General features: G+C 43.4%; 1 protein-coding gene across 4 annotated transcripts in view; it reads right to left on the reverse strand.

The window, feature by feature from the left end:
* Positions 1-21,165, reverse strand: part of LOC117268669 (myosin-10) — a 101,644-nt gene that overhangs the window by 47,131 nt on the left and 33,348 nt on the right. For all 4 annotated transcript variants that reach the window (XM_078161240.1, XM_033645306.2, XM_078161239.1 and 1 more), the window contains exons 4-5: positions 6,031-6,058; positions 320-422 (exon numbers count right to left, since the gene is read on the reverse strand). In XM_078161240.1, coding sequence (XP_078017366.1) covers positions 320-422; positions 6,031-6,058 — 131 coding nt within the window. The remainder of the gene's footprint in view (positions 1-319; positions 423-6,030; positions 6,059-21,165) is intronic.

The following is a 21,165-nucleotide window of genomic DNA, read 5'->3' on the forward strand; positions in this document are numbered from 1 at the left end:
GCAGTTGGGATATTTTCCTGTAATGAAGCCCCAGATTGTTTTTATCTGGCATTAGCTCTTTGCTAGAAAGGGAGTGAGAGTGTTTCCCAAAATGTCATGTTACTCCTTAAAATTGTAATAATGATTTGAAGATGTAATTTCCAAATATCAACGAAGGCATCTGGTTTTTAATTTAAGAGGTGAAAAGATGGACTATGAGCAAAGATAGGATGTATTTGAGAGGAGAGGAGAGGAGAGGAGAGGAGAGGAGAGGAGAGGAACTGGAGGCCCGTGCTTGGCCAAGGAAGAGCAGGAAAAGTGTAGGCAGTGAGGCTCTCACAGGAATGTTGTGGTCTTTGCGTCCTTTGTGTGAGGAGGCAACGTGGGCCAGGTACTGGATGACCTTCTTCGTGTTCTCGGTCTTGCCAGCTCCTGATTCACCTCTGAAAACAAAGGAGAGAGACAGCATGGATGTACGTGGACAGACAGAGGGAGTAAAAAGTGTGAGTGAATCAAGAATGAGTGAGAGGAAACAAACCGACATTGTTTTCACTTTAGTTTCACTTCCAACAAATAATTACGACACCCTTTGTTTGCAATTAAGAATTACAGGCATTTAGTTGTGAGGCATAGCCACATTACAGGGAATAATCTGTGTCAGATGTCCACAGTTTAGCAAGGTACAGACAAAACACTGTAAAACTCTAACCAAAATAAGCAGTCATTATGGTGCGTAAGTGTGATTGGATGAAACCCAAGAAAAGAATACACAAAGAGAAAAGGAAGAGAGAGGTAGAGCTATCTGTTGTTGTTTTCTAAATGCATCCCTTCGTCTGTCCGCCTGTTTTACTGGAGAACCCTGTGGTTTGGTGGGCCAGTCTCCAAAGTTTCCAGGCTCTGCTTTGGGGCCGTCTCTAATGATAGCTGTGTTCAGGCAGGGCCATCCACAGCTCCCACAGTCAGGTCCCAAAGCCCAAAAAACCAGCGCCAGCACAGAAACCAGGCCAGCAACACTACATCTAGCTACATACCGGTGGCTTTAGTCTAGCTGGCTATTAGCTTTGCTGCACAGAGACCACTGTAGTTTCAGCTGCCGCACTAGAATTTGATGGGCGAGTCCTCGAACACAGGATACAGGCGTAGCAATATAGGTCAAGTTAGTTACACATCCAAGTTTGGCTTGATGTCTTCATAGTTTTATAGTATCGGAATATTTCTCACGGAAAGAACCATTCGCTGACTTTTTTCTTATAGACCGTATGTAAACATGCAGGGTTACAGGGTCAGTTAGGGCAGGACCCTTCACCTCGTGAGTGCTTTGTGTCTCCTGCCTCACATCTTCAGCTAATCACTCTGTCACAACTCTCACACCTCAAAGGGTCAACAGTTTTTTCAACTCTTAAGTGAGAGATTCTACAAGTTCCTGGTCTCATGGGCCGCTCCCTGTTTTGTTCTTTGGGATACAACGTACAGACAAATGGCTCATATTAGTCGTGTGTTTTAGGCCCTGACACACTTTTGGGTGATTCAGCATATTGAATCGGCAATGGCAGAGCCCATTGGTGAAGGAAATCACTCTGATTGGCAGCTCAGCTCAGCACACGAGAGGAGAAACAGAAGTGAGGAAAGTAAACAATGAGCTAAAGTCAAGAGGGCGTGGGATAAAAACAAACTTGCTCCATAATGTAAGATTATTTTTCTTTAGCCACTGAACCCTTTAGCAGAAATGCTTCATGATGGTTTGTGTTATTGTTCCCTGATAATTAGATTGTGTTGTTAATGTGCTGTCGTGAGTTACTTCCTCTCAAGAAGGCGCAGAATACGTGCTGGTTGGCCGTCAGCTGTAGTCTTTGCGGTGTGATCATGTGCAACTTTTTGGCGGAGACACATGCAATGTGAGACAGTCACTAGTTCTTCAAAGTCTGCTTGATGTGTATTGACCTTTACAGCTACTACAGTGACTTCCTTTACCCTCAAATCCTGTGGATGACACAGGATACTTAACAGACAGCTCGCTCCAAAATAAAGAGTAATCATTTTTCCTGTGACCTTTTTGTTGTGAGTTGGCGATTGTTGGACATTTTGTCCGTAGAGACGTCTGCTTTCTCTAAAATGTAATGGTACCAAAAAAATACATTTGAAACACTCAACAGCAATGTCTCCAGTTATTCAAGATATCCTACAGACCTTTTTGTGAGCACTTTAATGTAGGAACTATTTCCTTTCTGCTGACCTGAAAGGAAGTGGCATTTACTTGCAAACAGCACAAGATATAAACATTAATGGCATCCTTTTCAGTTGAGCTGTAACCTTAGCTAGCTCAGTGGAGCTAGCAATAGACACACGCTTCCTTCTGCACGGTGATACAGTTGGTGGGTGTAGTTCAATAGACAGAAAATAGTTCCTTCATGCTCATATAAAGGTCTGTGGATTATCTTGAGTAACCAGGTCATGATTTCTGGAAAGAGACATTGCTGTTGAGTTTTTCAAGTTTCTTTTTTGGTACTCTGAGCACCACAAGCAGAGTGTCATCTAGTTCCATTATATTGGAGAGAAGGCAGACATCTCTACAGTCGATATCTTGACTGATAAACAGCACTACAGGTAAGAGGAAAAATATGTTTTTTCGATTTTGGGGTAAGCTGTTAATTCTTTTTTAAATAATTCATACGCAACTATTCTTCAGTAACTGCAGGAACACAAGTGAAGACAGGGAACTGACTGTTCACAAAAGACCTGTGTCTGCAAATGTTATTACGAACACATCACTGCTAAACCACAGAACTGCACAAGGCCTTCTATAATTCTGTGCTATGTTAAATATGCTTGTGGCATTTTAGCTGGATTAAAAGTGGTTGTCGCAACATCCATGCAGTCCTTTTTTGTTCTGGGACTACAGTCAGACTTGTGTAAACACAGACTGTGAGTCGGCCTCAACACCCCAGACAGACGACTCTTTTTCACATCAGTCTTTGTCCAGAATTCACTGTCCTTGGAGGAGAGCAGCATCGGAAACAGTGTTGAGACCACTTGATGCTACGTTTCTTGAGTGAAATGGCGGTTAGGATCAGAGATGGGCAGTATATATATATATATTTTTGTATTTTGCAGGACAGATTACAATTACAATGCATTATTTAAAGGTATAGAGTGCAAGATTTAGGGGGATTTAGTAGAATCTAGCAGTAAGGATTGCAGACTGCAATCTGCTGAAAAGTCTCCTAGTTAGAATTCCTTCAGTGTTCATTGTTAGGAGGTTTTTACAGGTCTCTTCCTCCAAAATAAATGGACCACACGGTTAAAACCGGTGAAACACTGAATAAAGCAGTTTCACTTTACAAATGAATACCCCTTTTTACACAGAGATTGAGCTAAAGGGCCGCTACAAAGTCCCCTCTTTATACGGCTTTTGCATGTTTACACAGAACTAGGGCTGCAACGATTAGTCGACTAATCGATGACTAATCCACTATTAAAATAATCGGTGACTATTTTAGTAGTCGACTAATCGGTTTGAGTCATTTTTCATAGAAAAGTACTATAAAAGTACCCAAAATACTCTTATTGCAGCTTCTTACGTTCAGATATTGGCAGCTTTACACACTCTCCCATGACAGTCAACTAAAACCCTTTGGCGTGAGCACGAAACAAGACATTAGATGACATAATTTTGGGGGTTTGGGAGAGACAGACTGACATTTTTCGATAAAATGATTAGTCGACTAATTGAAGAAATAATCAACAGATTAGTCGACAATGAAAATAATCGTTAGTGGCAGCCCTACACAGAACCAAACGACGGTGGCATCATTTTGCTCCAGAATGTGATTTCAGACAGCATCCTGGCATGGCAGAATCAAAAGAGGCGTGACAAGTGTGACATGTAACACAACAGCATCTGCCTTCAGTGTGACATATAACATGCCCATCTGCAGCACTTTCTAAGCAACAACAATGGCATAACATGGCAATAACAATCATTTACTGGCCCTGTTATATGGCGGCTGATCTCGTCCTTTGCTCAGAGGGTGAGGAGCTCCTGGACCCAACTGTTTTCCCAATTTGCTGACAGCTTCTTTTTACATCTTCCGCTGTGGGTCGCACGCATAACACTACAAATCGCCACACCTGTGTTGCCCATGATCCCGTCCTCTGAGGCAGTGTAAAAGGGACATGAGCTGTTAACTGAGCACCTGCTACTCTGTGCTCACAGTTTTTCCTCTGATAACTTAAGATGTTCTGGAGGTTTTTACCAAGAGCCAAATTATCCACATTGTTGGGTTGTCTGTTCTGGGCTACTGTAGAAAGATGGCTGTGCAACACTGGGATCCCCACAGACGAGGACCTGCTCCCTATGTAGATATAAACAGCTCATTCTAAGGTAATGAAAACACGATTTTTATTTTCAGCTGATTATACACTAAAGAAAACATACTCATTATATTATATTCAATTTCTGCCAATACACCCCCCTGAATCCTACACACTGGACCTTTAATATGCCATTTTATCCCAAATAAAACAGATTTTTATCCCCTGCTTTAAACTGTAGAAAGAAAATCCTGAACTTGCAGCCTCCCCCATCAAAATGTCTTGATTGGCCACTTTAAATCTGTGAAGTGGGAAATTTGCAAAGCTCATCTTTTCAGTGTAGAGGGGTTACGGTCAGACCCACACTGACGCTACTGAATGCCTAAAAATTATAATATACATTTATATAGCATGTAGTTTGTGTTATCAAATGACAAATTACTTATAATTTAATTAAATTCATTTTCTTAATTCGGCCTTTTGCATTTCATTTTGATAAATTTGATCATCAAGTATTTGCATCTGATCAGGATGCCTCCTGGGCGCCTCCTGTTAGAGGTGGTCCGGACACGTCCCACTGGTAGGAGGCCCCAGAGCAGACCAAGAACACGCTGGAGAGATTATATATCTCATCTGGCCTGGGAACACCTTGGGGTCCTCCAGGAGGAGCTGGAAAGCGTTGCTATGGAGAGGGACGTCTCGGGTGCTTTGCACGGCCTGCTGCCCCCGTGACCTGGCCCCGGATAAGCGGATGAAAATGGATGGATGGATGTATTTGTAATTTGTAAGATGCTTTTTGATGTATCTCTGATTCTGGTGAAAGTGCAATAAGAGAAGCTTGGATAAGATTAGATTAGCTCAAACTTTATTGAGCTCAGAGGAATCTAGCATTACTGCGGCACAAGACGAAGACAAAAAGTTAATAGTGCAGTTTAATGAAATGTCTGAAGATTTATTCTCTCATTCTGTCTTGCAGAACGACTACGGTGCAAGAACTGTTCTTTCCACACGCTGGGTCCTCTGTGTAGCTGCTGCAATATATTTTATTAAACACTCTCAACTGATGTCTATTGTACTCAATCAATAAAGGTGCCTTTGCAGTACTGAAGCAGCCTCTCCAAACTGTGTGACCACCAGATTTATTAAACAGTGGAGCAATCCTGCTAACACAGCTCCACTGCTGCCGACAGGGGGTGTAGTTTTCTGAATCTGGGACAGATTATGCAACAGCGCTTGTCTGTTCACTGGCAGCGTCAACTCAAGCCACACTGAAAGAGTGTGGCACTTAATTACTCTCTGCCAAAGACGATGAAGGCAGGGCACCAAACCGCACTCATAACCCCCTCAGTATTGGGCAGAGCGGCTGCGCAACCCAGCATCCGCAAAAAGCTATTTGAAACCAGTCTTTAAATAAAACAGCAGGATGATGGGAGCCGGCCAACTGATTCAGGGTTAGAGAGATATGGAGGGAGACGGGGAAACTTTATAGAGACAAAACAACCAGGTACTTCAGAGGTGATGATCTGTATAAAGTACTCTCATACAGTTGTTAATTATTATTTAACTTCTTCACTGTAAGGACAAGAAGTGATACCCTGTCTTTATAGAAGATAACCCCTATAAAGGTGCAGCTGTACGATTTTCATCTTGAGACACTTTCATTTTCCAGCCTATTAAGTTGCTTTATCAGCAGAGGAGAGGAGAGGAGAGGAGAGGAGAGGAGAGAGTTGCAATACTCACGTGCAAAGGATTGATTGGTCCTCACGATCTGTTCAGAGAAAACAGAAAAAACAGTGTCAGCATCTTTCCATCCTCTCCCTGGTTTTACCCTTCATTACAACTAGAGTTATTACAAAGACGGCATCTTGTGGTCCAACTGCTGGACTTTAACACACTCAAATGCTGCACCTTGTCAAAATAAATCCAAACCTATATGACTGGACCATGTGTGACTTTAATTTGAAAGGACAGACACAGGAAGTGTCCTCGTCAGGTTAATTTCCAGAGCTGGTACCTGCGGTTATTCCACAGGCTAGTTAATAACATGTCGGGCAGGAAATCCAAAGTGTGGGATCATTTTGAGAAGGTGAAGGACGAACCCAAGGTGATATGTAAAATCATTGGTCGACTACAAACATGACGTATCATCTGAAACATGGAAGTAGCTACATGCCCATTAGCCCACAGCGTCATTAACAGGCGGCTCGCTCAGTGTGTGACGTGCACTTGGAGATAAAATATAGGCCTATATTAATGAAGGTTCATTAGTACGGTTTTGTATTTCTCTGTAATGTTGACAGAATTTTTGTTCTAAAACAGGAGGGAAATATCTGTTTTAAAAATATCTATATGTGTGAACAGAAGCTAAACGAATACAGCTGATACGGATTTTGATTTCTGACAGGAAACACTGACACATCGCTCCACGGACACCAAAGTCACATTAATCCAGTGTGTGCGTCAGGAGCACTCTTTACAGCCAACACCTCATTCCTCAGCCTCCTTCATCCAGACCATCCTGCAAAGCCATGCTGCGTAACGGCCATAAACTGACACCCAGACTAGTAACCGAAGCTCGAGCACCTTTCATCACAGAGGAATTCCGACTGAAGACCAGATGACAGGATTAGCTATGCTCACTGAGGTGTGTGACCTCTCAACTTTGAAGGCCCTGCTGCGCACTACAAAGAACTACAGAAACCAGAACCCAGAGGGAACTGGCCCCGTTATCAGATAATAAAAACTGCCACAATCAGACCTCTGGTGAACAACACGTATGTCACAAATTTCTTTCACATTCACAGATGATAAGTTAGGTCTGTGAATAAAGCAGAGGGAGCAGCCATATGAACACCCCTCACTGTGTTTATTATTGAGGACATTTTTAATCATGTCTTAGTGACAAAACAGACACAACAACATGCTTGATTAGGATTTTAGAGTGTTACGTTTGTGCCACTTTCTGTACTTTGTGTGTCCTCCTGCTGCTAACGTTGCTGACATTCTTGTGGCAGGAAGTAAGGAGATTTTTCATTTCCTGAAAGAGACAAATTTGGGAGCACCTCCACATTCCTACACTCAATGAAACTGAAAGGAAGGCCACCCCGTATGCACTCGGATCTCACACAAATACAAGCTGCACTGCTGAGGGAAAAGGAGCCGATATTCGGCCTGCAGTGTGTTTGTGTTGAATGTTTTCTGTTGTTGTTCAGAAATTATGTTTGAATAAATGCAGTTCAGCTGAAGACCACAATTAGCTCGGACCCCTAATGGATAATATAAGTGGTTTCTCTAATAGCCATGCAGTATAGGGATGAAGAGTTCATCTGGGCCCTGCCACAGAATAACAAATGTGTCTCCTATAACCTATTAAATCACACCTTGTTGATGTGGGTCAGTTTCACAGATGAATCAGTCTTTGAGGTGTTATCTTTCAACAAAGCAATGACCTTTTGTTCCTGCACTTAAGCGTGAACATCCCTTGGGTGACAAAAGCTGGTGACAAATGAGTTGTGTGTGTGTGGGTGTCTGTGTGTGTCTGTGTGTGTGTGCATCTGGAGACCTTGAATAAATAAAAGCCTGTTGTTTTTCCATTCCAAAAGACACCCTCAAACACAAACATGTATAGATAAAACAAATGTATACGGCAAGTGGCGACCTCCAGGACTGAAAAATGAAGTGCAAGCGCCAAACACTGCAGTTCCTCTAACGTCTACTTGAGGCTGGCTCCAAGAGCGAGTCAATCCTCATAGACCTCCATGTTATAATGCTCAACGTTACAGCAGAAAACAGTTTTACAGCCTGGTACAAAAAGGTGGTTTTGCGCTCTACAGTTAATTTCCTCATTCATGACACCTGTACAGGAGGTACATTTTCATGTAACTCACTTGTTTAAATGTTGTTTAAGGCTTAAAGTTATACATAATTAAAAATGTGGCCACTGTAAGAGACAGTTGGGTGCTGTCCAATAACAATGTTGGTTAGGTAATATTAGGTAAAACCAAAGCATAACCCCAGATTCACAGAGTATAGGCGTATCCGTAGCTGTTGCTATTTCTGTGCATTTTCAGGTCATGAGAGTTTATTATAAGATTTTGGTCATCTTAAAAGTCTTGTTCAGCGTTTGAGTGTAGTAAAAGACCATCTTAGGAATCAGATATTCAGTTTTCAGGTAAGTTAATTTTAATTTCAGGGGGTTTAAAGCTTGTTTTTGCTAGCAAAACGGAGCATTATCACAGTTAACTATAGCTGTAAATGCACCGTGCTAGCTGAGCTAGCAGCTAGCAACAGGGTTAGCTAAATCCTTTTGTCCAAATATGGTCACTTCTGGCTCCATGCTTCCAAAATGCCAAACTCAAGGCTTCAAAACAGGAGTCCACAAACATACAGGTGATGTCATGGTGGCTACATTCATTATTTTATACAGTCTATAGTCATCCTCCAAGCTTGTGGAGGTGCACTGCCTCATTATGTCAGAACGGCAAAACCAGTAAACATCATTATAAGCTAGCTAGTCAACATTTCTTCTGTTCTGGAAACACTGAAAATGTAATAGATGTGGACTGTTCACGGAGTGGGGGTGTCACGGTGCCAACTGGCTGCACCTGCAGTGCACATACAGCGTAGGATTGTGTTTTTTGCGCCCCCAAATTCATTGTATTTAATGTTGATGCGCGGCAGGCGCGCTCAAACACCAGAGCAGCGCTGTCGTGTTGTGCTTGCATTCCTGAGCGCCTATTTATCAAAGCAAGACGGCTGCACCCCGAGATAAACAGATGCTGTGTCTCAAATCACGTACTTCTGTTCTTACACTTAATATTTTGAGTGCATAAGTGCGTTCACACTCAGAAGTATAGAACAATGCAGTGCACTATGAGTACCTGGATGGTGCACTCAAAACGGTCAAGAAGAGTGAGTGTGGAACTATGGACACTTCTCACCCTCAATGGTCGCCATCTTGGCTATGTAGCGGAAGGGGAGGGGGCACTTTTCAAACTGGAAATGGCGGCTGAGGAATACATGTGTTTATACATGTGTTTGGGTATATGCCAGCAGTATGTTTACTGGGTTAATTTAGCAGTCTGTAATAATTTGGTACCGCGAACAATAACGCGAATGCTAATGCTAGTTTGCTAACTAGCTAATTTGCGGTTGTCATTTCCGGTGAGTGCACAACGGCTGTGTTTGGTTTGAGACAACACTACCCTGTCGAAATTCGCACACTACGCCATTAAGTACATAGTGCACACAGTATACTACATGGAAGTGCACTAACGGAAGTATGTGTTTTGAGACACAACATGAGTTTAACTTTTGGAACGCGGCAGCGCGCACCACATGTCACTGACAAGGACCAAGCAATCACTGCCGACAGATATCTTTCCCTTCCTCTGTAAATATTCAGTCTGATAAACACGGAAAAGTTGATCATGTTAGAGCAGGGCTACCCAGAGCTTTACATCTGTCCCACAGATGATAGGCCTACACACTTATAAACAGCTCCTGGAAGAAGATCAGCTCTGCACTCAGGATTTCAGGTAAATAAGCGATACGATGCTTGTTAGGGTTGCTAAGCAACCTCAGACACAACCTACCGCCGTCCTCTTGAAAGCTGGCACAGAACAGGCAGAGAAGTAGCGCTCAGAACGCAACTTCCTGTTTTCCAGGTGGTTAAAGACACGGCATGTACGGCCACTTCGTCACAGGCAAAACAAGATGGTGAGCTTTTGTTCTGGGATTGTGTGGCATCGTTTCTTCAGTTTCTGGACTCAGCACAGTGCGGTGAAACTTAAAGATTTTTACCGAGTTTGTGTGATGGTAGTATGTTAACAACTACAGTCTACAGTAAGCTGTGAAAAGGGAAACTTTGCAGATTTTCAACGAGTACTGTGTCATCACAGTGCATGCAGATAAATGGTTTCCCCTGTGCAGCCAGCACCCAGGAATCCACAAACTAGTGGGTGACATCATACATCATAGTGGCTACGTCCATTATCTTACACAGTCTGTGGTCTGCACACTTTTGTTGGATGACAGTTACTGTAATAATGAGAATGATGAATGAGCTGCTCACTCTGACTGGCCCCAGTTCCCTTGATGATGAGGTAGCTTTTGAAACACGGGTCAAAGTTTGACTACTCTTCCTGTCTGTGTTTCACAGCCACATCTACACAAACCTGAAGCTCATCAAAAGCACCTTATGTTGATTTTCACAAGACCTTGTACCTCCAGACTCACTCAACTGAGGCACGCAACACTGCGTAACCTATCATGAGTATGAAAACCAAACACACTCTCACTAAACAGCCTCTGAGCAACATCAGTTCAGCTTTACATGATTAAAGAGAGAGCCAGTCTGCATGTGTGACCTCATGCTTCTGAAATTAGCTCTCGACTGCAATCTGCAATGAAAAGGGGAAAAAATATCTGTTACAGATTGCTATTATGTCGTTTGTATATAAAAGGTTCACCCTAAATGCCACCCTGGTCCTTCCAAGTGCCCCACAACCACAGTGCGCCCAAATGCCCATGCAGTTACCTCAAGTGTTGCTCTGGTGCCTTAATAAACACCATGTGACAGATAAGTCTTTCCTGAAAAAATAAAACTCCTCTCATGCACATGTTTTGTGCATCTGGCAGCAGCAGCGGCCGTTTGTTTGGAGTTGTGGCAGCATGCAATAATAGATACCATCATGGCTCCACAGACAGAAACTACAACAACAAAAGGACTTTCAGAGAAAAATGTCTGACGGTAGTACAGCCTCATGAAGATAACCCTGTGTGTGTCATCTTATCATCTGGTCAGTGTGGGAGATAAGATGACCTCAGCTGACCCCTGATGACTGCTCTGATCACTGCTATGAAATGAGAGATTGGGGTAGAGGAATGATGAAAGTTGAAAGTGACACATCAGTCCCGGCTGATGGGAAAAGAATGGCAAAGGAATCTCATGGAAGTTTGCACAAGATAAAAAAGGGTCAGCAAACACACACACACCACTGGACGTCCATTAGAGCTCCTTTCACTTCATTCTCTGTTTGCCAGACAAATCCGCTTACCTCTGATGCCCTCTTTATACTTTTCATTTGACCTTATATTCCTCTGCGGACGTCCATCACCTCTACATTTAAACCTCCTGGCTCTTTTCCTGATAGACAATCGTTCCTTTTATCCACCATCCCCTTTATGATTTCATTCTTCTGTAAGGTCACACAACGTAAACTAGATGCTGTTTTTACTGGCTAGAAACAAAGGCTGGTTTTGTAGAAACATCCTCTTCCATCAAACACATACTGATACCTTTGTCTGGTAATGACGAAGGTATGTTCTTTGTTTAAACTTTTATTCCTAGCTGTGTATTGCAGTGTTGTTAAATGAATACTTTGCCCGCAAAATGATCATTTGTATAAATTACTCACCCCAGGTTATGTTTAATTTGTAAAAAAAACTTACGTAATTGTTAAACACAATGCACAAAAAAATGCAGAGTGATTTGTGTCTGTAAATCTGTATCAGTGCCTCTAATTTACAACTTGTATATGTCATCATTAGATCATCAACATAGCATTTTTTCACTGACAATATGTGTGAATCTCCAACTACTTGTGTGGATTGTTTTATGATGCTGTTTCACATAAAATCCACAGATGCAGGGAGCATGTGACTCGTATGGCCTACAACACAATGCACAAACAAAAGCAGAGCGATGATCTGTATATACATTTATAACAAACACATGGTCACATTTTTACTCAAATCTGGTGGTGAATCTCAACGGATTCGTGTGGATCCTTTTGAGACTGTTTTACCGTGTCGTTTGTGTGTCACATCAGGGAAGACCAAGTGCACTGCTTCCTGTTTTTACTTTAGATATCTGCTTTATTTTAAGGCTTTTCTCAATCTGCGTTCTTGCCTGTAATTGTGTTCTTGCGGACTTGTGAAACGTCATCAGTCGCAGCCCAAGTACTGCTCCAATTCAAAGTCCGCATCCAGCCAAGTACAGTCCAAATGCCCGGATGTGAACTTGCTCTGCCCGTTAGATTGGGGATGCATCGGGAGGTGACTTGTGTGGACTTTTGACAGCCAGGTATCCCAGAATGCATTTCTCACAGACCAGCAGCAATGGCCGCCGTCCTTGGGAGTTTGTACTCCCGAGTCGAACTTGCCAAGTCAGAACTTGGCGTACTTAGTATTAAGAAATGCCTTTTCTGTCTGCCGTTTACTCCCAGCCGTATAGGAGTCATGTTAAGTTACTGCTGACGAAAACCTGACATTTACTTATTTTGCTGCTTCACAATAAAAGCTTTGACATAACAAAATAATGGGCAACTTTTATTGTGAAAAATGTCTAAGAAATGAAAAGTGTTTGATGAAGAGCTGCAGACAACAGGCTCTTACTGCACCTCTGCAAACAGCTCACCTCCGACAGGTAAACTTCTTCTACCTGCCCTGCTGTGGAAAAACACATGCAGCAATAACAACAGAGACCTTTAACCGTGGATCAGCCAGCTGCTTTTAAACGTCATGACTCAAGGCAAACCATCATTACTTTAAGACACACCTTCAAACAGGTAGCCCTGTTGAAATGTAGACACAAATCCCTGCTACGCTGGGCTGATGGGCCAACCCAAACCAAACCAAACCAAACCAAGCCAAGCCAAGCCAAGGCTGTCGAAAAAGGAGTTCTGGAATACCATAACACCATGATGCCGCCCAAGCCTAGCATCTACACAAGTTGTCTAAGAGTTTGTAAACGGATGTTGTGACATAGTTTTGCTCAATTCATCAGGAATTTTTCCAGATTTTTTTGTTCCCTGATGGACACGGACGAAAAAGTTTGGAAAAGTTGCAACGTTTTCTTTACAAATTCAACTCAACTCAAGGTGAGTAACTGAAATATAAACGGTCGTTTTGTGAGTGAAGAGCGCCTTAAAACTTTCTGCAGTGGAAGTGCTTTTCAAAATTCACTGTCTAATGTGACCTGTGCTGTTTGAGTGGGTGAGTGCGTGCATCCATCTGGCTCATGCTCCCATCTTAGCCCCCTTGGCAGCGGCTGCTTCCTCGATCACCACAGCAACTAACTGCTGGGTCATATTTACCCAGGATGCCATGCTGGCTAGGCGTAGGTGGACCAATCAAACTGAGCATGCTCTTCCCTTCCAGTAGCTCATTACTGCCTCACTAAATCTTTACCCCCTTTGTGTTTCCCCTTTCTCTCCACTGCTCTCATTTCCCTTTTCCCCCCCGAGAATGGTGCAAAGCCAGATTACTCAGACCACTACAGAGCAGGACCTTACTGGAGACAAAATCACTTTTCCACACCAACAGATGTTTTTAATTTGATCACCTCATCAGAACCCTTAGCTGCGCTGTTATTTCCTCCACAACAACTCACAGCCAATCATTTAGGTAATGTGTGTGTGAGATGGAAATAAGTTGGCCCATTCATTCATCAAGTTTTAGGTTAGACCACAGCTCACTCTCTGTTTGGACACGAGTTAAATGCAAATCTAAATGACAGCACAGGAAAAGGCAGCTTTCAGACCAATCAGTATTGCTGCCACAGTTCACTGAAGGGTGAAATATTTCACTTCTTCTCCATGTTCAAGACAGAGAGCAGGAAACTTCTGAAAACATTACTTTCAACTGATGTCACAGCTATTTCCAGCTCTGTAGTGGCACTGCCTCGTCAAATCAAATCAAAAAGGCTCAAAACATATTAATATTATTTGTGCATTGCATTCATTAATCAGCTTTGTGCACTTCTTGGACTATTTTACACTCCAATCGATTCAAACTCACATGCACAAATCTCACATTAGATTCCCATGGTAGGAGACGGACCTGTGCTGCACAGCAGGGTTTCCTTTGCTGCTAATAATTTATCCCCCACGAGGATTAAACAAACCCTCATTCTTCACATTCCAGAGCATTCCCCCTCTCCCTCCATCTCCACAAAAGCCCCAATCGTTACAATAACCCGCTATTATCGACCTCATTTAACCTTGTACAGCCTCAGTGCTGACTCTAACTCCGATTATTGCTTTGTTTCCATACCCACACATGCAATCTACTGTAAACCATCACACCTTTCTTATATGGAGTCCCTAGTTCTTAGTAAATATTGTGATTTTGATTAAAATGAGGCCAAGAGGGCGAGACACTGTATTGTTAAAGCTGCACAGAGATGGAAGGTAAGGAAAACATGTTCAAATCACTACAATATGCCTGTGAAACTGGTCAGCAATATGTTTAAGGGATGGCTCGGATCTTTTGAAGAGGGGTTGTGCGAGGCACCGATCCATAGTCAGTGTATTACCCGCAGTAGATGGCGGTCGGCCCGCCCCCAGTTTGGAGAAGCAGACAGGAGTACCACCACAGAAGCTAAGCAATGTACTGCTGTGGACGAGGGCAGCAGCGAAACTTATTTTAGCCACCTAAATAGTAAACATCAGTTCAAGTGTATGCTATATTTAGAATGTCTTTACTGCTTCACTTGAAGCTTTTTTTGACAAATAATTTTGAGCTCAAAGTGAAAAAAAAGAAGGATGTTGCTAAAACAGAAAGATGACGTATGACTAAAGGAAACTGCAGGTCATATGTCATCCTCAAAGCTAGTGCAGGTGCACCGCTTCTTTGCATCCAAGCAGCAAAACCAATATGACCATTATGAGCTAGCAAGTCAACCGATCTTGTATTTTGGCTACGCTGAAGACATAATGATTGCAGACTGTTTGCAGAGCAGAAGTGCTACAGAATGCATTTTTTTAATGGCCAATGCAGTGCACACATGGCATAGGGTCGTGTGAGGCAAAACAAGACGGTGAGCTTTCGTCTTGAGATTGCACGGGATTGTTTCTTCTGCAGTTTTTGAACCCAACACAATGCTGTGAAACTTTCAACTGTGTCACCAAGTTTGTGTAATATGGGTAAGTTAACATGAAGGGAAACTGCCAATTTTCAACGAGCTCTTTGTCATCACAGTGTGTGGAGATTAAAAATGTTCGGCTTTCCCACGTGCTACCAAGCCCGGAGCACCTGTTCATTTGCCATGAAAGCCCTGTTTCCACCAAGCAGTTCAGTACAGTTCAGTTCAGTTCAGTTCAGTCCGCTTTTTCTCCGTTTCCACAGTGAAAAGTTGTGGATGGTACCAACAGAAGCGTTCCTTAGCGTCCCCATGTTTGGTCTCCCCTCTGTTGGGGTACCTAGCACACAGATCTGGTACTAAAAGGTGGAGCTGTGAACAGTGCAGTCTGATTGGTCAGTAGAGGACGGTCACTCTGCTCAGGGCTGAGTTGTGTCTGTTGTTACGATTAAATTCTGGGCAGTCACCAACTGACAAGCGTAACAGTAATTTATTTTTCCCCAGCTCTGATGACTCTGAGTGTGGAACAAAATTTTCTCATTTAGGCTCCAGACTAAAAAGCTTTGAGGATTTCTAAACCCCAGCCCGCCAAAAACATTCTCCACATCCCCTGCTGAAACCAAACCTTAGTGTACCAAAACATTCTCAACACAAGGATCATAATCACGTCCATTTATTGTCAATGGTCCTCGGCAGCGTGGCTCCAGTGTAGTGCAGTTCGGCCCAAAGAGTAACCCACAAATTGCACTCCTAATTGTTGCAAACTGCTGTTTTAATATTAGATCTATGCATGTGGGTCAGCCAGCTGTCGAACAATCCACGATTACACTCACACGTATTCTCATTAATATCTTGGCTGTGATAACATTAGCAAAGATAACTAAAAGGAAGCGTTGACACCAGCCCTGACGCCCACCTCTGTAGGCTTCTGACCACTTCATGCTCACACTTCTTAAACAAAACTTCTCGCAGTATTTTGACAGTCACAGAAACAAAAACACAACTTTCTGATTAGGAACATGCAGTTGGCTTGCAAACATGATTTTCAGTCTTTCGGGGTCTTTGTAGCTGGATGTAACACATTTTTTTCCACATCGGGGCTCAAGCTCTCACAATCTGCCTCATAAAAGAAGTCGTAAAACGCAACTGCACACAGTGAAAATTCTAGCGCCATGGAAACCACTTCACACACGTGAGAAATCCTGAGTGATAACCAGTGAGCTGCTCTCTAATAAAATACTGCGATATGGGGTGGGGTTTACCCACAGTTGCACACACACACTCGTGCAAACACAACTCCCTAATCACAGTAGAATATGGTGATTGTATAGGAGCGAAGGTAATATAAAAATGGCGGCCTGCTTACTTATAAAGGCCGAGAGCAGAGGCACGACACAATCCAGAGCTACTTAAAACAGAGGAACAAAGCTCTAAGAGTGTGTGTGACTGTGTGTGTGTGTGTGTGTGTGTGTGTGTGTGAGACAGAGCTCATTCACATTCCCAGACAGTGGAAGTAGCAAACAGTCAGCGTGATCTGGGAAGTGTTCTGGTCTGTGGGTACCTGCAGTGTTTAACTGTCACTTTGAAGCTTCCGGACAATTACAATTAGACACAAATTAAACACAGTTATGTGGAGGGCTGAGGAGGAGTAATATGCTACATCCTCCAGCAGCAGTTCTGATAAGATAAACAGACTAAGGAGCAATAAATCCTCCAGCAGGGATTAAGTAATGCTAACAGTCACTTCATCTACTGAGAGGAGCGCGCTGAAGGCGGACATTAAAGTATCCTGAATCATCACAGGATACACTTCTCTGTATTTTAAGTACTTGGGGTTTATAAGTGAACTGTTTATAACCTTGGTATTAACCTTAGTGCAGGGGTCGTTAATGTTTTTCATGTTAAGGACCTCTTAGCTGAAACAGAGACGTAGCAGGAACCCCCTCCTACAGATATAATGTAACACTGAGTTGGACTAGAGATAATTCTCTGAATAGCTTCTGGTCTTCTCTCGTTTGCCTGTAGCTGTTCAGTCAGCAGCAGGTGGAGGATGGATAAGTGTGTTAGCCTCACCCTCTACTACGACAACTCCGTCAGAGTCTCTTAGCTAAGCTAACCGTATGCTGATATGCAGCATACAAACACTTTCGGTATAGTACTTTTGCAACCAACAGTGACCCTTCAGACATGGTACCTAGACCCTAGTGTTTCCACCGCAAACAGTGCCCTAAAATGTGGGCGGGGTTGTTGTCACTCACTGCTCCGTCCAGCACTCACTAGCCCTTTTTAAACAGGAATTGTGCAAATTTGCAGGAAAGCCCAATCAGTGTTTTTTCAGCATTGGCAGTATAAAAACAAAATCGGGGAGTGCAGCAAAATGCCGCCTACCTACTTTTGTTTATACAGAATGTGCTTTTTCGGGGCAATGGGGGGCGTGAGCAAGTAACAAAACATGTAGCTCAGCGTGTGACGTAAACAGTGATATGGGAGGGAAGCCACGGCTGGTCAGTCCTTCGGCGATTCTCTCGTAAGTCGGCCCATTCTTCACCGTCCCCGTCATCAGACGGTTAATGGCCTCTTCGTTTGCGAGGACAAGGAGGGCGCGCAATTCCTTGTCTCCCCAGTTGCTCATCTTTACAGTGTCTGTCAGGTTTGTGTTTCCTTCTTGCTACTAGTTGCTCGCTAATTCCTGCTATCAGCTGTTTCCTGTTTATCCACCGCCAGTGGCTCGCACGTGCGGCGTCATCAACAGCTCCTCCCACAAGTCAATAACAGCCCCTCCCGTGGCGGAAGGCCACCTCGGTCTGTTCAAACTATAAAGGTTCCTCCAATATGTCTACCCTACGAGGCGGAAAATTGGGCACCTTGGATCAACTCGCCAATCCGGCTCTGTGTGTCTAAATGCTCGCAGCTTGCCGGCAAAACGGCCCAACATTCGCAGAAAATCTGGCAGTGTAAAAGGGGCTACTGTATTTCCTCATCAGCGGTGACACAGATGGAAGTCTGCTTCTTGTTTATCGTCCACAGAACGAGGCAGCACGCCCACATTTTCAGAACAAAATAGAACAGGCTGCAGTGAGAGTCTCTCTCCATGGGATATTTAAAAATAGCAGCTTTGTGCATTTAGTCCTTCTCAGGCAAGCTCAGGGGTTTAGTGTTGCTGGAGCCCACAGGAACGACACTCCGCAATGCTTTTTTCTCCGAGTGAGGATTAGAATATATGCAGTTCACATAATCTGGCCGAAATTAATACACAAAAACACGTGAAGATCCACTCTTTATTGAAAGTGTCTGTCGTATAAAAACTAAAGTGATGGTCAAAGTTGTCACAGTGAAATTTAAGGTGTGCTGATGGATTCACGTCATCAACTCATGCATTCAAGACTCAACATTACAAGTTAACGTTCCACCTTAAAAGTTGTCTGCAGTCGGCCCAGTGAATGAAGTTATTTTTTCTCAGACTCCAGCTGCTGTGAGAGGCAGCAAAACATCCTTTCATTTTATAGTTACAGTTCACTAATAAAACTCTCCACAGTATGAACAGTGGTTACATGAGCCTCAAAACCAGACACAACTCAGCCCTGAGCAGAGTGACCGTCCTCTACTGACCAATCAGACTGCAGCGTTCACAGTGTTCGCCCAAAGGTAATGTTTGTTGTCTTGTTGTGTATTTCCATTCACTTTGTATGGAATCAAGTCACCTCTACAATTTACCTTTCATTCTCTCATTAATAAAAGAATAAAAAAGTTTCACACACTGACGGTGTAGATTACAGGACACGTCCAGGGAGGAGTAAATGACATTTTAAAAGCTGAAATATGAGAAGAAGAGCTGTGAAATCTCTCATTACAGCAGCTCAGCTCCCTGTTTATAATGAGCACAGAAATGACATCTGTAGCAATTTGTCCCAGACTGTTAAGTGTCGGCTTTTAGAGGTTTAACAATCAGGTCCAGTTAAGATATCAGCCACAGTAATTATAGATATTTTGGCTCATAGATCAAAATCTTTTTCATTTACTACAACGTACTTTCCTGCACATACGGCCATTTGCAACCGCTCAACTGCGTCAGTCACTGAAACGCTGTTGAACCAGCTGCCAGTTAGGCATTCAACGGCATTCATGAGCCTACAAACAGAAGGGCAGACAGCCCCACTGAGCCGACTGGCCATATGTGTGTACCAGTCTGTGCGTGTGCTGGAATTCGGATGCCCCTGGTTTCCCTCCCTCCCAGCACTGGGGCCTCTTGGGTGTGGAACAGGCGTTGTTTTCAGCAGGCTGGCCGTGCAACAGAAGTGACATTAAGGGGAAACGAGGGGCAGGTGTGGTTGGGGTCAAAATGCGGAGGTTATGTCCGTTTTTATGGTTATTATTTTGTGTGTTTCATCATCAACCACAAATAAAACAGCCCCCCCTCTGTGCCAGTCTGGTCACAAGACCATGAATGAACAAATGGCTGGAGGCCGTCCTTAATCCCACTGACACTCACAGGATGTTCCTCTGTGCATCTGGCACAAGAGAATACTTCCCAGGAGAGGGGATGTTGCTGGCCAGACAAGGCGAGAGGGGTGTGGTGGGAGAGGACCAGATAGGAGAACCAGCAGGAGGAAAGATCATAGTGGCACACTGGAGTCAGACATCCAGAGGACAGATACGGGAGCTTTCCAGCTATAAATAACGTCATGTCGCCTGCTGACATACTCCCAGTTGAAATCCTGAGTGTGTTTTAGTGCTTCTGATTCAGTTTCGGGTTAGTGATGGCAGTTGGCAGCTGAGATCACAGGCAGAAATAGATTGTCATCATGGGTTTGTGAATGTCCCCTCCCACTGTCTCGGAAATGACAGCAGTGTGTGAGGGACCACCTGAGTGAGTGCGTGAGGACAGAGGGCGATCTGGAAGGAAGCGATTCCCATTGTTCACACCTTTGGCTTCCTCACTTGAAGCACGTTAACCTCACGGTTTGTCTCCACCTCTTTCTGTCGCCCCTTTCAGACCACAGGAGGGAAAATTCTTTGTTTGGTGTCGTTGTGTTTGGATCAGAACTTGTCCTGCGTAAAATGGTTTTATCAGACCGAAACAAAACTCCACTACATCATCTGATCGTTAATCCCTCAGTTTCTCCACCCCACCCCCTTGAGCACACTAACTTCACTCTGTTGGCAGCCAAGAAAAATGGACTCAACCCAAATAAATGAATGCCCAATAAATATACGGACAGATATGAGAGCGAGGGTTTTTACCAGAGTTGTGTTACTATTTCTTGGCTGGTAGCAGAAACTTTCTGGAGCCCATAAACAGCCTGTCATATAACCTCCACTCCTCAACAGTAAAACAGCAAATTCCTTTTTCACTTCAGTTTTTGTTCAAATTATACAAGACATAAGGTGTTAATGTGTGAGATTTAGAGGGTTAGTTGTTAGTCCTGCTAGTCTTTGTGCTAAGCTAAGCTAAGCTAAGCTAATCGGCTGCTGGCTGCAGATTCATACAATAGCTGACATGATATACAGCAGTGGTTCCCAACTGGTGGGTCATGGTCCAAAAGTGGGTCACGGGTCTATTCTGAATGGACCACAAGTGACTCGCAAACATGTCAAGTTTGTACAAAAAACACTTTATTTGTAAGTACAGTGGATTTCCAGCACAGAGTTTTTATTTTGAAGTGCTGTTTCTTGCTGCAGAGTGAGTGACTTATGGACAGTTGCTTGAGAGAGACAAAAAAACTAGCTCGACGACATGGCCAAACACAAGTATGACACTGAATATATTAAACTGTGTGGACATTAAACGAATGAAGAAGGAGAAATCTGGACAAGTGGCTGAAGAACAGGGATGCACAATATTCGATTCTGATATTTTATTTTAAAGCCAATATCTGCTGATACCGATGACGTGCTGATATTATTGTGCATCCCTACTGGATAAGTCTCAATACTACATGGTACTGGGTTATCTCGATTGACACCTTAAAAGGTATAGAGTGCCAATGCCCAGCCCTAAAGGCCCTGACACA

This window comes from Epinephelus lanceolatus, chromosome 18, assembly GCF_041903045.1.
Source record: "Epinephelus lanceolatus isolate andai-2023 chromosome 18, ASM4190304v1, whole genome shotgun sequence".
NCBI lineage: Eukaryota > Metazoa > Chordata > Actinopteri > Perciformes > Serranidae > Epinephelus > Epinephelus lanceolatus.